The sequence below is a fragment of the Opisthocomus hoazin genome, chromosome 20 (genome assembly GCF_030867145.1).
Source record: "Opisthocomus hoazin isolate bOpiHoa1 chromosome 20, bOpiHoa1.hap1, whole genome shotgun sequence".
Taxonomy (NCBI): domain Eukaryota; kingdom Metazoa; phylum Chordata; class Aves; order Opisthocomiformes; family Opisthocomidae; genus Opisthocomus; species Opisthocomus hoazin.
The window spans coordinates 8,047,278-8,064,005 of record NC_134433.1 but is presented as its reverse complement, the minus strand read 5'-3'; the positions used below and the strand labels follow the sequence as shown (position 1 = coordinate 8,064,005).

Sequence of the window (16,728 nt, the reverse complement as noted above, 5' to 3'; positions counted from 1 at the left end):
ATGCTTCCGAGGACCCACATGGTAGCAGAGGAGCCACGGCAATGATGGTCTTACCAGCGGGAAGGCAGCTGCCACAGATGACTCTCAAAATAAATCACGACGTGATGCTCTGTAACCAAAAGCCGTCTTCTCTGCTACCAGGAGCAGTCTGTACCTGCAGGACGAGGGTCCGGACGCAGCCCCTGAGTGATGGCCTGGCAATGGGCCGCCGTTTCGCACTCTGGTAAAACTGCTGTCTTCCATGAGGATTTGCTTGAGTAGTTTTGGGACAGGACATCTGAATCCGTATGAAACAGCCAGTGTGGGCGGCGTGTGAGGTAGAGCTGGAAGCTGACAGCATGCCGTTACCGTGGAGTGATGCCTTCCACTAAAAAAGAATGGCATATGGGAGCTGACGTATTTATTGAGAAAATAGCTGTGGCTGCTTAGAAAGACTTGGTGTCCCTCACGCTGAAGTCCTTAGCCAGAGACTGTGCCATTCCCTGCAGGAGATCAGCAAAAAGGAACCATCCAAGTGCTGCATGGCCAAGTCCGCTGGGCTAGGTGAAGGTGGTGATGAAAGCGGGTGGTGGTGGGGTTTTTGACTGTTGGGGTTTTCGGAGTGTTTGGGGTGGGGGAGAGGTTCTTTGTGGCATTTTTGTTCGGTTTTGGGGGTTTTGTTGTTTTTTTTGCTAGGCCACTGCAGAACGCTCCTGCCTCCTTTCCCACAATGTAAATCATGAGAACAGTTACACCTTGCTGAACACCGGCAAGCAACCACCGAGAGCCGCCACATCTCAAATCACCGGGGCTGCTTGCTCAGGGGACGCCGGCCAGCGTTTGCGGGCGGGAGCTTGTTTCACTCTGTCCTCTGCCCCGACAGCGACGGCTCGGGAACGGCCAACGCGTCTCCCGCAGGGTCCTCTCCCAGCAGACGGCTGCCGCGCTCTGCTCTCGGCTTTGATTTATCGCTATTTATGGCAACCAGGAGGAAGCCGAATGCTTTCGACTGAGCACGCTTCCGTTTCCTTTACAAATGAGACTCCCTTGCAATCATAGTGTTCGGTGGTTAGCCTGGAGCGACTCTAAACACACTGTTAATGCTTCCAAATTACCATTAGCAGGCTTATATGCATTGTAACAGTCCTATATGCACTATAAGTTTGGTATTTATGAACATGACGCAAAACTGGGATGTGTGGTGGGTACACTGGCAGGCTGTGCTGCCATTCAGCGAGACCTGGACAGGCTGGAGAGTTGGGCAGAGAGGAACCTGATGAGGTTCAATAAGGGCAAGTGGAGGGTCCTGCACCTGGGGAGGAACAACCCCAGGCACCAGTACAGGCTGGGGTGGACCTGCTGGAGAGCAGCTCTATGGAGAGGGACTGGGAGTGCTGGTGGGTGATAAGGTGACCATGAGCCAGCAGCGTGCCCTGGCTGCCAAGAAGGCCAGTGGGATTCTGGGGTGCATTAGGAGGAGTGTGGCCAGCAGGTCGAGGGAGGTTCTCCTTCCCCTCTACTCTGCCCTGGTGAGGCCTCATCTGCAGTGCTGTGTCCAGTTCTGGGCTCCCCAGTTCAAGAAAGATGAGGAGCTACTGGAGAGAGTCCAGCGGAGGGCTACGAGGATGAGGAGGGGACTGGAGCATCTCTCCTATGAGGAGAGGCTGAGGGAGCTGGGCTTGTTCAGCCTGAAGAAGAGAAGGCTGAGAGGGGACCTTAGAAATGCTTATAAATATCTGCAGGGTGGGGGTCAGGAGGCTGGGGCCAAACTCTTTTCAGTGGTGCCCAGCGACAGGACAAGGGGCAACGGGCACAAACTGAAGCAGAGGAAGTTCCGTCTGAACCCGAGGAAGAACTTCTTCCCTCTGAGGGTGACGGAGCCCTGGCCCAGGCTGCCCAGGGAGGCTGTGGAGTCTCCTTCTCTGGAGATATTCCAGACCTGCCTGGACGCGGTGCTGTGCAGCCTGCTGTGGGTGACCCTGCTTGGGCAGGGGTTGGACTGGGTGACCCACAGAGGTCCCTGCCAACCCCGAACATTCTGTGATTTAAAAAGTAGCTATTTTAAACGGCAGTTTTATTAGAGTAGATTTTGAAACGCAACATTTCCCTTCGAGTGGAAAACTTTCTACCCGTGTGTACCGCACTGAACTTCATTCCGAGAACAGGGACGCCAGCTGGAAGACCTGCCCGGCTGTACCCGGGAAGGCAGCCCTCGCAGGCGGCCCCGTTCCGCTGAGCCATCACCCAGCCCGCGGCAGGCGGGGAATTCTTCCGCTGTGAAGCTCTGCCTCCAGCACCGCCCGCTCCGCCCCACGGCAGGCCTTCTGCGGGCGGGAGGCTGCTCCGCAGAGCCCGGGAGCAGCTCCGGGGGGTCAAACCCGGCTGCGTTCTGCGCGAAGGGAACCGGTGGCGGCGGGGCCGGGGCCTCCGCCCGGCGCGGCCCCCCGGGGAAGGCGGGAGAGAGAGCGCCCTACGGCCTCCCCCGCGCTCCGCCATCTTCCCGCTCCCGGCTGGGCGCGGGGCACGGCGGGAGCCGCAGTCCGCCGCCCCTCCCCTGCCCGGTGCGGCCGGGCCCGGCCCCCGCCGCCGCACTACGGCTCCCGGCGGCCCCCGCGAGAGCCGCGCCTGCGCGGCCGGGGCTCCTCGAACAAAAACCTCCCCCTGGCTCCTGGCGCGGCGCGGGGCTCGGCCCGACACCGTGAGGGGAGAGCGGCGGCCGGGCCCACCCCGGCGCCCCGCGAGCCGCTGAGAGCCCACGGCGAGACCGCCTTCCTCCGCAGCCCGGCGGCGCCTCCTAGGCTCCAGCCGGCGGGACCGGGCTGCCCGCGGCGGTGAGTGGGAGGGCGGGAGCGGGGCTCGGCGGGGCGGCGGGATGGGGCCGTGCTCCCGCGGCTCCCTGAGGGGAGAGACCGGGCCGGGGAGGGGCAGGGGGGATGCCGCTCCCCCGCCCTTCACCGTGCCCTCCCGCGGGACCTCGGCCGCCGGGCGGAGGGGGCGCTGCCGCCCTGCCGCCGCCTCCCATTGGCCGACGGGGCGGCGCGCACGTGCCGGGGCCCCGCGGGTGGCGGCGGCGATTGGGCGCGGGCGCGTGGAAGGGGCGGGACGGGGCACGCGGAGGCGCGGCCGCGGGAGCCTGCGGGGCGGCGGGAGCCTGGCCTTCCTCGGCCCTGCGCCCTGCCCAGCCCGCCCCTTCCCGCCGCCGGGCCCCGCTCCCCGCCGAGCGGAGCGGTGCGCGTTCGGGGCTGCTAGCGCCGGGTGAGGGCCGAGCCCCCCTCCCCCGGCACGGCGCAGTCCTGCGTAGGCCGCAGTGCGCGGGCAGTGGGCAGCGCGCGCAGGCCTCGGCTGAGGAGAGCCGCGGTGACACCGTCAGCAGGGCCGGTGTCACTTCTTTCTTTCTTTATTAAATCTAAGGCTGTTTAGATGGGTTTATTTTACCTGCTATGCACTGGGCGATGGCTCTGTGAATTCCCTCCAGCCCCTCAGGCAGGGGTCCCGCAAGGGGGGGTTCTGTGTACAGCAGAGGGCTTCCTGGGCCAGCAGCGAGCAGCCGTTCTCGAAGTCTCTCAACCTGAGGTTTAGGGAGGTCGATGTAACTGTACACGTGTCTGGGTGTGCGGCGTTACCTGCCTCTGGGGACTCGTGGCAGCCTTTCTGGTGATCGCAGTGTTGTGGGTGTCACCTGTGGTGTTTCCCCTTCTGTGTTCGCAGGCTTCTGTTGTCAAAGGTCTGGTTCATAAGCTGCTTGAGAGATCCATCCGCACAGTGATTGTTTAATGAGTGGAGCCGTCCCCTTGTAAGCTAACCATACATCACAGAATCACACAGAATCACAGAATGGTAGGGGTTGGAAGGGACCTCTGTGGGTCATCTAGTCCAACCCTCCTGCCGAAGCAGGGTCACCTACAGTAGGTTGTAGAGGACCTTGTCCAGGCGGGTCTGGAATATCTCCAGAGAAGGAGACTCCACAACCTCCCTGGGCAGCCTGGGCCAGGGCTCCGTCACCCTCAGAGGGAAGAAGTTCTTCCTCATATTGAGACGGAATTTCCTGTGCTTCAGTTTGTGCCCATTGCCCCTTGTCCTGTTGCTGGGCATCACTGAAAAGAGTCTGGCCCCATCCTCCTGACCCCCACCCTGCAGATATTTATAAGCATTTCTAAGGTCCCCTCTCAGCCTTCTCTTCTTCAGGCTGAACAAGCCCAGCTCCCTCAGCCTCTCCTCATAGGAGGGATGCTCCAGTCCCCTCCTCATCCTTGTAGCCCTCCGCTGGACTCTCTCCATCATTGGCAGGGCGTATAAATCTCTGGGTTAATATCTCACAATAAGGAGCAACTTTCAGGCTACGTTTTTAAAAAAAATGTAATTTGTTTCTGTTTGTCTAAATTTAACTCTGCAATTAAAATAGCAAAGCCCTATAGAATATATTGAAAAAAAAAAACCCCACACCAAAAGAAAGGCTTGTGAATCCGTTAGGTAAATTAGATGGCATGTTAGATGGGGAGTTTGTCCCGTGTACGGCCTGGTGAGAGGGTACTGGCAGCTCTTTGTCTTGCCTGTCAGGACAGGAGAGCCTTTTCACGGAAGTTTGGTTGAAACTCGTGTTCATCTGGAAGGGGGGGTTGTGAATTCCTGATTTTCTGACCAAAGAGTTGCTGACATATTCCCAAACGCTTGCTTACGGAATTGACTTTTATTGCTGGTCTCAGATCCTGGCTGGAGAGACACTTGTGATAGGATTGACCTGCTTTGATTCAAGGAAGAACATGTCATTGATTCCATGGAAATCGGTGTTCTGGTTGATGTGGTTAAATACAGTGATAGGAGCAAAGGAGGGAGATGCGGGGGGAATTAAGTGACCAGGCAGAGGGGACTGATTGCTGCTGTAGAGTGATGATTCGTTTCCCAGGTTTCGCAGCGTGCCCTGGTGGGTGCAGTGGTGGGCAGCAGCACATCGGTGCGGGCGCAGGGCGGTTCGCTGCATGGAGCTGCCGTGCAATGTGTGCGCTTCTGCGACCGGCTTTATACTAATTGGGGGATTTTCTTCAGGGTGTTAAAACACTACTGGGTGTTTAGTGTCAGTTTAGGTCTTTGTGGAAACCCCAGAGGAATTAAGGGGGTTTTGTTTGCCCTTAAATCGATTTGAGCCGTTTGTTTCCTGTGACTGCTGCAGTCTGACATACAAATCCAAAGGGCCAGCTCTTGCTGGCAAGGACAACAGTGTCTCACTCTGGAAAAAGTGCCACCACTGGTTTCATTATACTTTATCTGTACATCATAAATACCAGCAGAGTTTAGACTAATTCACTTCTCAGATATTATGTCTAAGTGTTGATGGACACACAGAACTGAAGTAGTGGTTATTGCACATGATTGTCATGTTGACTAAGTAAATATAATTACACTGGTAAAAACAGAAATTACCAGACGGTCAGGACTGCTGTGATGAATATTTAGTTTTTGTTTTCATGGTTTCACTGTAATTCTCGAATGCGTAGGTGCTGCAGTGGGACACTGCGTACTTAAAAACTAAGTGAATTATTCCCCGAGTCTGTCTGGCTTTAATACAGAAATTGAGTTTTACGGTAATGGTTTCTTAACTACTCCAAACCGAGTAATGCGTTCACTTTTTTATAATTGCCTGTGAGGCATTTTCATTTTATCTATAATTTTGTGATAGGTTGGTCTGTGTTGGAGTCTTTAGAAATAGTGATAATCAAATTGTCATGGTTTAACCCCAGCTGGTGACTAAGAACCAGACAGCCGCTCACTCACTCCCTCTCTTCTCCCCACGGGATGGGCAGGATAATGGGAAAAAGGTAAAACTTAAGGGTTGAGGTAAAGACAGTTTAATAGGAAAGCAAAGGAATAAATAATAGTAAGATATATGCGAAACAAGCGATGCACAATGCAGTTGCTCACCACCCGATGAACGCTACCCAGCCCGTCCCCAAGCAGCGATCGCTGCCCCTGGCCAGCTCCCACGGCTGACACGCGGAGCGTGACGCCGTGCGGTACAGAACAGCCCGTGGGCCGGTTTGGGTCGGCTGTCCCGGCTGCGTCCTGGCTGTGTCCCGGCTTCCTGCGTGTCCGGCAGCCAGGTCGGTGTGAGCAGCTGAAAACTCCTTGACTGCCTAGCAACAACTGAAAACACCAGTATGTTGTCAGGATTATTCTCACCCCAAATCCACAATGCAGCACTACAGCAGCTTCCAGAAAGAAAATTAACTGTATCACAGTCGAACTCAAGACACAGATTTAAATATCTCTGCAAACATGGTTATGCAGACCTATGAATGAGAGAAATCAGAGGTGCTTTTCAGATAGCAGTTGCTGGAATTATGTTTTACTTTTTTTAATGCTTCTTAAGAGTAGCTGAGGTAGTTGCCATCTAGGGTGGCTAACAAGTCATCGCATGTTGCTGAGTATCGTAAAAGTACCTAGAAAAATGGGAATTAATTATTACTGGTTTTAGGGGGAGTATTGCAGCAGTGTAGTGAACCATGCCCCCCCCTCTGCCCCCAGCAAAACGCTGCTGGTTTCGTGTGACTTTGTGCTGTCCCGGTGCCCTTGGGTGTGCTGAGCACCAGGTGTTTCCCCTCGGAGCTCGCTTTGTTAGGGGCCCTTGTTCTCTTTCCCCTCTGGCTTTGGTTGCTGACCTTCTGCTCGGCTGCCCTTGGAGAAAGAAAAATGAAAGCTTAAATTGGTGAGCACTACGGTAGGGAATTGGGGCAGTGTGTTGGTTTACAGCGAGATCATATTTCTGAGTGGCGTGATTCTGGGAATTGTTTCGTTAATTAGAGTGGGACCTGGTGCCATTTATTGGGGTGAGCCCTGGTGTGCAACACTCGGTGCTGCGTCTTGTCGATTCTGCTGCTGCGAGTTAAATCCCTGCAGCGGGAGCTGGATTGAAATGGCGACAGCGAGCGGCCCAGCTGCTGCGTTTAATGGGTCGCTGCTGCTGCGGTTGCAGTGGTGTCGGGTGTGAATGACAAGAGCGTGCTTACCGGGGAGCCAGCTCCGAGGGTGAAACCGGTGAGTGCTGGTGCCACATGTCTGTATTCCTGGTGTCTTGGACTAGGAAGCGATATAGCTTAAGGTTAGAGAGATAAATACACTTAATTTTTCATGAGCAAAGGAGCAAGAATGTTGGTATTAATCATGATTTGCACGTTTTCTGGAAACAGCTGCTCTGCAGCTCCAGATAAGAGGCTGGAAAAAGAGGCAAGAGAGGTACTTTGGGGAGTAGGTGTGGAGAGGAGAGGTGCAGAGCCTGCTAGCATGTCAAGGCTTCTTCAAGGCTACTCTGCTGCCCTTAAGAGTGGTTTTTATTCATTTTTAGAGGGGGTTTAATAGCCTGGATTCGGTCTAGGCGAAGAACCCACCATGCATATGTACATGACACTGCTCTCTAGTCGATGAGTCCAGGTTTGTACCTCTAAGGGAGCCAACTTCTGTCTGCAGGAGCTGACAGTAAGCCAGGAGACATAAACCCAGATGGGTTTGAGTTGACTAATTGCCCTCTGGTATCTCTATATTGCCTTGCCTTCCTGTTCCTGGTGTCGGGAAGATTCACCCTCTTGTTTCTGGTGCAGGCAGAGTTAACCTCTGCCAGTCCTGCCTCTGCCTCTTTGCTTTGGATTGAGCTGGCTCTGAACGTCTGGAGCTGCTTTTGCCTGGTGTGGTCCAGCAGTGTTTGTGTCTCAGGACAGGCTGGTCCTCCACAGATGGATGTTGCTGATCCGAACCAATCCATAATCCTCATGCACCAGATGCAGATGGTGAAGAACTGGCAATGTGTTTGTGAAGGAACTCCCAGATCCTTTGATTCTAGTTCTCTTGGGCTGTGGCTGGCGAAAATACTTCCTTTCAAAGAATTGTTGCATGTGTCTGAAGTTAGGAGTGTCACAGTCTGAGCGCCCTTGCTGTTAAGCTTGTTGTTTCTACTAGGCGTGAGCAGTCTAGTGGTTCAAGCCAACTCAAAATTGTTGCTTGTGGAGTGTTTGTCATTTCAAGATGATCCGTGACATGTCACAACAAGGAAAATACATCGTCCTAATGGGATTGTGTTGATCAGCCATGAACAGACGCCAGAGGGTGAAGGTGAGACTCTCCGAACCCTGTGTGCACGATGCCAAGGGTGGATGTGTTACACAAAATCAGAAAAAACGGTGGTGGTAGATTGCATCCCAACAGAGTGTCTGTGCCAGATTAGCTAAGAAATGTCAGGCTTGGCTTCCTCTGAAGCACTGGATCAGTGAACCAAACTGTAGGAAACATAACAGATTTTTAGCCAGGTTCTGTTTAAAAAGATTCGTTTGTGCTTAACAGCTTGTGAGTATTAATCTGTACAGTTTGGAAAGAACTAACTTCTGTCCTTTGTCAGAAAGGTAATATCTGGGCAGAGTTAAATATACTGAAACTGTGTCCTGGCCCAGCAGGCAAAGACGCTGTCGTGATTTCACCCCAGCCGAGAGCTCAGGCCCACGCAGCCGCCCAGTGGGATGAGGGAGTGAGTCTGAAGGGCAAAAGTGAGAAAACCCATCGATTATTTTGCTAGAATAACTTTTTCCCCCCTAATATCAAAAGTGGCCAGTGGGAATCTAGCAGGAGCCGGACTTCTTTCCCATGGGGAGCAGCAAGTCTTCAGTGGTGTATAAGGGTGAGCTCACACAAACTGGCATCCGGCTGTGTTGTGGGGTTCTTGGGGGGTTACGTCCTTTTCCATCAGCGTGGCAGGATTTGTTTTGGTGATGATAGTGCTAGGTGAGGGCTTAGTGGAGAGAGGAATGCTTTGGCATCCACAGCTACTTTTCTGGAGAGAGCAGACAACAGGTAGATGTATGATTTTGGGAATACCTGCTTGCAGTATGTCTTACGAAGGGTAAAAACATGTTGGTATTGCTTATTAAGACTCTTCTCTAAGAAAAGTATACTACTTCATTTTTTCCCTCCCCTATTTTTCCATTTGTATTCTTTATAAGCTTAAATAACAGGTTATCTTAATTAAATTTAATTATTTTTTTGATTGATGTGTATCCGACAAGCAGCGACAGGGGAGAGTATCCGTTGCTGGTGGGTGGATCGAGATTGGTGTGTGCGCCCCTGTGTGAGTGCAGGGAAGATGGAAAGTAACTCTGTCTTGTGGTTTTGTTCTCTCTTGCCTTGAGTATTTCTGGTGTTTTGCCTCAAAAGTAGAAGGCAGCAAGAAACATGTGTATTGAGATACTTGTTGGTTTGATTCGGCTTCCTGAAAAACTGCTGGGTTTGGTCTTTGTTTTCTACCTTGTAAAAGGAAAACCCAGAGGGTTTTGTCGCTCTCTATCGCAGTGAGCTCCTCGTCGGGGAGTGTGCTCGTTTTGGCTGGGGTAGAGAGAATTTTCATCGTAGTAGCTGGTACAGGGCTGTGTTTTGGGTTTGTGCTGAAAACAGTGCTGATGACAGAGGGATGTTTTAGCTGTGGCTGAGCAGCGCTTACATAGCGTCGAGGCCTTTTCTGCCTCTCCTGCCCCACCAGCGAGGGGCTGGGGGTGTGGAAGCAGCGGGAGGGGACACAGCCGAGACCACAGACCCCAGCTGACCAAGGGGACATTCCACACCATACGCGGTGTCAGGCTCAGCGTGTAAAGCTGGGGGAAGGAGGAGGAAGGGGAGTTGTTGGGAGTGATGGCGTTTGTCTTCCCAAGTCACCGCTACGCGTGCTGGAGCCCGGCTTTCCTGATGACGGCTGCGCACCCGCCTGCCAACGGGAAGCGGTGAATGAATTCCTTGTTTTGCTTTGCTTGCGCGCATGGCTTTCGCTCTACATATTAAACTGTCTTTGTCTCACCCCATGAGTTTTCTCACTGTTACCCTTCTGCCTCTTTCCCCCATCCCAGCGGGGGAGTGAGCGAGCGGCTGCGTGGGGCTGAGGCGTGGGCCGGGGTGAAACCACGGCGGGCAGGAGTGGCTGAATGCTACACCCTCGTACGCTACCAGGGCTTTGCTCACGGTTACCAGCCTTTACGTGGACAAAGGTTCATCTTGGCACAGTTCAACTGAAGGATTTATAGGTACTTATAACTAATATTAACTGATCTAGAAGTTATTTTTTTAGCTATATGCAATTAAGATTAATAGATATATCATAAGTGGTACTCTGGCAGACAGCTTATAAGTGTTCAAAGGATGGATTTTTAAATTGGCCTTTTGTGTAGCATGCTGGTAATGGGTAAGGTGTTACACTTTTTTCAAGGCTTTGCACTGGGGTTTTACGTTGGGCGATGGTGTTGTCACACACTTTGAGGGCCTGAGCTTGGAGAGGCAGCCGGGTTCGTTAGATCTGCTGAGCCGTAGCCTACTCTTTCTAATAGTAAACACTGTCCCAGTGGTATAGGTAAAACTGTTTTTTTGAAAGGGAGAAACTGGTGAAATGTGGGGAGGGGGAAAAATCTTTCATGTGTGACTTGCTGTTAAGTGGGTAGGAAAAAATATTCTTGTGCTGCCACGGTGCAACAGTATGTCTCCTGAATCCACTTAAACGCTGGTCTAGCACCAATGCGAACTGGTTAAAGAACGGGTATCCTAACAGTACAAGGCACTGTGACTTTATACTTTGGAAAGACTCTTCCAGTTGTTAGGAGAAGAGTAGTCCAATGATAACCTAGCCCAACTCCCGATCCAGATGTGATCCTGAGATACGGAGGCTGTGGCCTCGCATGCAGCAGTGAGGTAGCTTAGGATGTGCCGTCCTCTCTGCCGAGCCAGGACAGCTGTTTGTGGGGCTGCGTGATGAATCGAACTGGGACCCGGTCCAGCGGAGTGCTTCTCCTTCCCCATTCTGTGGACATGGTCCCTGCGGGATTTGCTGTGTGCCTGTGGATCAGGAGCCACCTTCCAGGGAAGGGAGTGGTTCTGCATGGGGGAGACAGCCTGGACTGGCACTGCTCTGATGTGCTTGTGCATCCACAGCCTTCAAATGGTCGCTAGGATTTCCTGGGTCTATTTTCTGGACAAGGTACCTCTGCAGAATAGAAAATAAGTTTACTCATGTTTTCACACAGCCAGATTTTTCACCTAGGATGGGGTAGGTGTGTATGTTCATGCAACTGCTAGCCTGACAGGTGTTGAACTGATGCAGAACAACTGCATCAGACAGTGAGTAGAGACAGGAGAGAAAGGGGAAGAAGTTTTGTTCTATTTCATCTTTAATATTGGAGTGTTAAGATACTGTTTTAAAAAGTCTAAAAGCTATCATGTTTAAAATCGCTGTCAGCGTCCCAGCCCTAAAGCAGTTGGACGATGAGCTTGAGAACTCTATTAGGTATCAAAAATCATGGCTCAGTGAAGAGTGATTTATTTACATCACACCACAATCTCCCTTTTTCCTCTGATGTTCCACAAGCAATAAGTAAGATGCTGTTCTTTCTCTGGAGGATAACCCCCTGAGCCGCTGCCTTCCCATTCCCAGCTGGCCCTCTCTCAGGTCACTGAAGCAGTCAGCAGTGTTCAACAGTCGTTATTCCTTTATATTCACTCTGGAAGTTTAGCCGCTTTTCCAGACTGGACGAAGGACCTGTTTTCCCACTCCTCAGCGTGGCAGGTGTTCAGACGTCCCGTTACCTGCATCCTCAAGCAGCTGCTGACTATGCCACAGCCAGTTCATCTGTAACACAGTTTTAAAGCTATTTAAACCTTGCTGCTCCGTGTCTGGAGAGCCAGAAGGCTGCTGGGTGTCTCTTGTGAGCTTGCAGTGTTGCTAGCTTTCCCCCTGCCTCCAGTTTGTAGTCTGAAGTGCTCCAAGTCCTATCACAAGGGCAACACAGTGTGATTATTTCCCCCCCCGCCCCCCCCCCCTTCCCCAGGTAAGCACGTATTACCACCTGCAATGGTTATTTGTGCTGTGCTGACTTGACTGCACTTCTAGTAGGATACACATCGCCTTTGAAAACTTGAGCTGTGCTGGGTGTCCCAGTTCTACGGGACCAGCAAGCTGTCTCATGGAGCTGTTGTGAAATGTCTCGTTTATCTGAGCTATCTTGACGTTGGAGGTGATTGTTTTCAAGACTTGCAGATGGAGTTGTAGCAGCTAGATCTCTACCAATTCTCTCCTCCTCCAGGCATGTCAGGTTATTGCTTTAGCTACCTGTAAGCATAACAAGTTGCAACACTCCAACAGAAAAATGTGCTCTTAGCAGCTGCTGAAACTTGATTCTCAATATATTCATTCTTGTATAGACAATTCTGCCAGCAGAAGCATAAACAAGTCCTGATTATTACTTATGTCTTATTTAAGTTGAAAGTCTCCTCAATGACATACACAAAATAGGCTTAAATCTCTTTTTTGTGTCACTGCTGAAATTCAGTTTTTAATTTTAGCACCTTAATTGGGACTGCTTAGCTTTGAAGTTAATGCTACAGCTGAGGAATATGCGAATAAAAATGTCACGTTCTGGTTACTGATACTGTAGTCCCTGAGGCCATGATTTTGGGGCAGGGTGGTGGTGAGTTCTTTTGAGCCAGGCCGTGATACATGTCGTAACTGTGATTTGCCATTTCGTTTCTGTGTGTTGATGTCAGTGTTTTTTTCCGTGTTTGTCTAGGCTGCTGGAGTTGCAAACATGCTTAGAAAGAAAAATCGATGTAAATTCAGCTAATCAATTAATATGCAGCTTTCTAGGCAATAAGGGTTTGTGGTCTAGCCATGGTGCAACATTTTAGCTTGTGAGTGTGTAGCTCCAGCGTTGGATGAAACAGCAGGAAGCCTGAAAGAATAGAAAAGCAAGCACTGCCTCCTGTTGATTTGCCTGTATATTTGCTTGCTTGTGTGTGGTGGGGTGTGTTCTGGGTTTTTGAATATTTTTTTTTCATTTGCTTGCATGAGAGGGGTTTTAGTTTTCTCGCACAGTTTTGTGTATCTGAACAGGGGTTTTTGTTTCATTTTGTAGGAGGAAGATGGCCCAAACTGCTGCACCAGCAACGTCCACCCCTGATGAGGACTCCTCCGAGAGCAGAATGGTGGTTACGTTCCTCATGTCCGCACTGGAGTCAATGGTTAGTAGAGAAGTTAAGCTGCTGCGTCGTAACTCTGTCGTGGCATGGGCAGGATTGCACCAACACGATGCCTCCCGCCGGGGCACAGGGAAGGTGTAATGTTGTACCTTTACCTTGTTGTGTGCTGTCCAGCCATCTTAACTCTGTCTCCTTGCTTGTGGAGAACCATGCTAACACACTTCTTAACAGTCATCTTGTTTCTTGTTGTGGTGTGATTGTTTTACTAATTATTTTGTCAAACAAATGGAAAATATTTCTCAATTGCTCAGGTAGAGCGTGATTGAAAGGCAAGAGTCGGTTCTGGTCTTTGTCGTCTGTAATACAGAGCGAATAAATGGTCTTGAGGTTAATGCCTTGTCCTCAGCTGCTGTACCAAGTCAACAAAACTTCTTCAGACAATACCTTTTTTTAAAAGTTGGCATATTGCCTGTTTTGTAGAAGTTATCTAATCGTTGTGTGGTGGGGTTTAAGGTTGGCCAGGGCTAGGAGTGGAAATGCCTGTCCCATTTATTTGAAGTTGAGGCATCGTCAAAGATTTGGTTCTTTAAAATTGTTTTCCTAAATGCTAAGCGAGAACAGAAGTTTTGTTTTTAGCAATGAAACTTTGAATGGGATGATTATAAGATAGTTGATGCAAGCTGTTTTTCCCAGTGGGTAGATTTGGTTCCTGAAGGCTTTGTGTCACTTTTTCCTCTCATGCTGCATTGTTGGTGTAGGTTGCAGCACGCTCTGATCCAAGTTCTTAGGAAAAATTGACTTTTTGTGATCACTTCTTAATGAGCTCACGAATTTTTTAGGATCTTTGCTGTCTCCTTGCACTGCAGGCTTCCTGCCTTACTTCTTTGCTGGAAATTTCTCCTGGCAGAACACATGTATGTGTTCACAGGGAAGGTGCGATCCTTCTGCTCCGGAGGGATTCGCCTGAGCACAGCAGGCAGGACAAGGCAGACTGCCAGCAGCCTTCCTGCTTGCACCACACCTTTTGGAACAGAACGTGGTGTGTGACAAGTGTGCTGTAAATGAAGAAAACTCCTCTATGCTCCATTGAAAGTTGGAGTTCGAGTAAGAGACTCGATACAATTATCTTAACAGGGAAGTTGTAATTTCACATGGATTGATGTCATAAATCATTTTAATTAAAAACAGTGCAATCTGAGTCTAGACAAAGCCTTAATTTCACTAATGCATCTGCAATGGTTTTAGGATTCCTGATGAAAAGCACTCCAGATCTATAAATTATCCTTTGCTAGTGGCTGATGTTATGTTACTGGAGGTACCTTCTGAAGGGTGGATGCTGGCAGCAGAAGTAATGACTGTTTTGCATGATACCATGTAAGTTTCTATTAACTGTACTCTTAAATGTGGTAATAAAAGCTTTTTGTTTTTCTTTTTATAGTGTAAAGAACTTGCCAAGTCCAAGGCAGAAGTTGCCTGTATTGCTGTATATGAAACAGATGTGTTTGTAGTTGGAACTGAAAGAGGAAGAGCCTTTGTCAATTCTAGGAAAGATTTTCAGAAGGATTTTGTTAAATACTGTAAGTTTCAATGTTGTATTTTTGTATTTCCTAAGCTGCTTAATGTGTATTGCGTCATACTAATAATTTTGGGGAGCGAAATTCTGTGTATCATGGCTACATGCTATCATTACGTTGGCTATGGCAAAACCAGCTGTTCAGGAACATAAAAATGATCAGTAGCAGTGGTCTTGTTTGGAGTCTTTTGAACTGTGGCTGGAAACGGTCATTTTTTCTCAGAGAATGTGACAGAATAGTACAATGAGAAGTATTAGACTGTCCACCCTCACAACATGTCCTGCATTTCCTAGTGCATGTTGATATTTAGTTGTATTTCCTCCTCCAAGTCTTTTTTTCCACTTGTTTAATGTCCCGCCCAGCCTTCACAGGTAGCGGACTGCTTCTCTCAGCTCAGATGGTCCTGGGTCTTCAGATCGCTTCAAGCCTTATTAAAGCAGATGCACATTTTGGACAAGAGATTATTGTTTTTGCATAGCTTTTTATATCACTGTTGTTTAGTAGACAGAAATATGTACCTGTACCATAATGACTTAAAATTACATCTGCATTACTTCTGTACTCTTTTAGGTACATCTAAGGTGTGTTTTTTGCTTAATTTCTTTTTTATAGTAAAACAGTGGCACCTTTGTGCTCATAAACGTGATCCATTGAGTACGGGACAGTATTTTTAGGAGTTAGGTTTCCAAAATTCGGTGACTTTTTGGGGGAGCACTGATGTGCTCATTTAGGAAAGTGTTGTTGATGGCACTGCTTAATGAATAACGAAATGCATAGTTACCTGCCTAGGGAAAGGAAGAAGCTGCAGCTGGAGAGCAGGGTATGAGAGAGGAATCAGTCGTGGGGGGGGAGTTTAAATGCAACAGCCATAAAATGTTCTGGCTTGACTAATTAATACTGCTTGGAAAGCAGCTGTGTTTAATCCGTAACAGAAACATTTGGTTCTAAAAATGCTTTTGCTGCTAGCTCAGATTCTCCTGGAGGATTTGTCTCGAGGTTGTTTGTTTGCGGTGCAGCTCTGGATTTTTGCCACTGTCCTGCTGGCTTGGACAGTGACTTTCTGTGCCCCTGAGTATGTTTAAGGAAAGTCACCACAATGTTGCGTTGTAACAGATAATTGATATCAAAATGCAAAATTACAACATCACTGAGGAATCAAGTATAAGATGAATCAGTTCACTTTTTTTTTTTCCCCTCCACAGGGGCAGTCTTTTGATACTGATATTTATGAAAACTGTTAGCTGAATAATGGGGAGGAGTTCAGTTTTTCACCTGATTTCTTTTGTTGTTGTGGTTGTTCCTTAAAGGGCTTTCCTGAGGTCCTAGATATTTTGTTTTATTCCCAGTACAGTGGTATCGTGGGCCTTGATATACTCGAGACTTTGTATAGTGGCCACATCTATTGGTAGGGAGTCTGCAATAACTGGGATATGACATTTGATTTCCCTGGATAGATCTGTGTTTCTGGTTCTGTACCGTGGGGAGCACTGGCTTCTCGTCCATGCTTGTGTTCCACTCTGTTAGACGTGGTGCCTGTAGCTATGTGCATGTGTTTAAATCTTACGTTACTTCTGATAACCCTGATCCTTCGCTTTATTCCAGTTACAAGATGCTCATTCTTGAGCAGTGTTTTCGTACTGTCAGGCTGACAAGATTAAACAATCTCCACTTTGAAAACAGTGTTTTCCTTATGCTTCTTGCAGAACAGTGTGGTGTAGATCTGTGTGAATAAAGCCCACTAGTCTCAGACATTGCTTTTATGGTTTCACTACATGCATATCCTCCATGCTTTCTGGGGAATTTTGGTGCTGGAGGCAGTTTTCTCCTGTTGCTGAGAAAGATGTTGATAATTCCAGCAAACTTGACTTCAGAACACCAATTTTTAGGAATAATAGCATTACATATGCCTGGCGATGCTGATTCCATTACTGCCTTTGACAGCTGCAAAGTCTTGATGAAGTTTATAGTGTAATATCTTTTGATCTGAAATTTAGAACTGTGGAGGAAACAGTTCCTTTCCCCTCGCACCTTGTTTCTTCAGTTAAATATGAAAGCTAGCAATAGGCAATGTTAATTGCAATTTTAATGGGTGTTTTGGAAAAATCCAGGAAGGCCACAGTTCTGTGTGTTTTTTAATAAGTTAGAGTTGGGCTTTTTTATTATGATTATTTTTTTATTTTTTAAATTATGA

The 16,728-nt window shown here is 49.1% G+C and overlaps 1 protein-coding gene across 3 annotated transcripts in view; it reads left to right on the top strand.

The window, feature by feature from the left end:
* Positions 1-2,625: 2,625 nt before the first annotated feature.
* GTF2I (general transcription factor IIi) overlaps positions 2,626-16,728 on the top strand; it is a 79,386-nt gene continuing 65,283 nt past the window's right edge. For 2 of the 3 annotated variants that reach the window (XM_075440561.1, XM_075440560.1), the window contains exons 1-3: positions 2,729-2,810; positions 12,900-13,005; positions 14,402-14,540. In XM_075440561.1, the coding sequence (XP_075296676.1) occupies positions 12,907-13,005; positions 14,402-14,540 (238 nt within the window). In that variant the 5' untranslated portion in view covers positions 2,729-2,810; positions 12,900-12,906. Of the gene's footprint in view, positions 2,811-12,899; positions 13,006-14,401; positions 14,541-16,728 lie in introns of all 3 variants that reach the window. The other variant, XM_075440562.1, reaches the window with a different exon arrangement.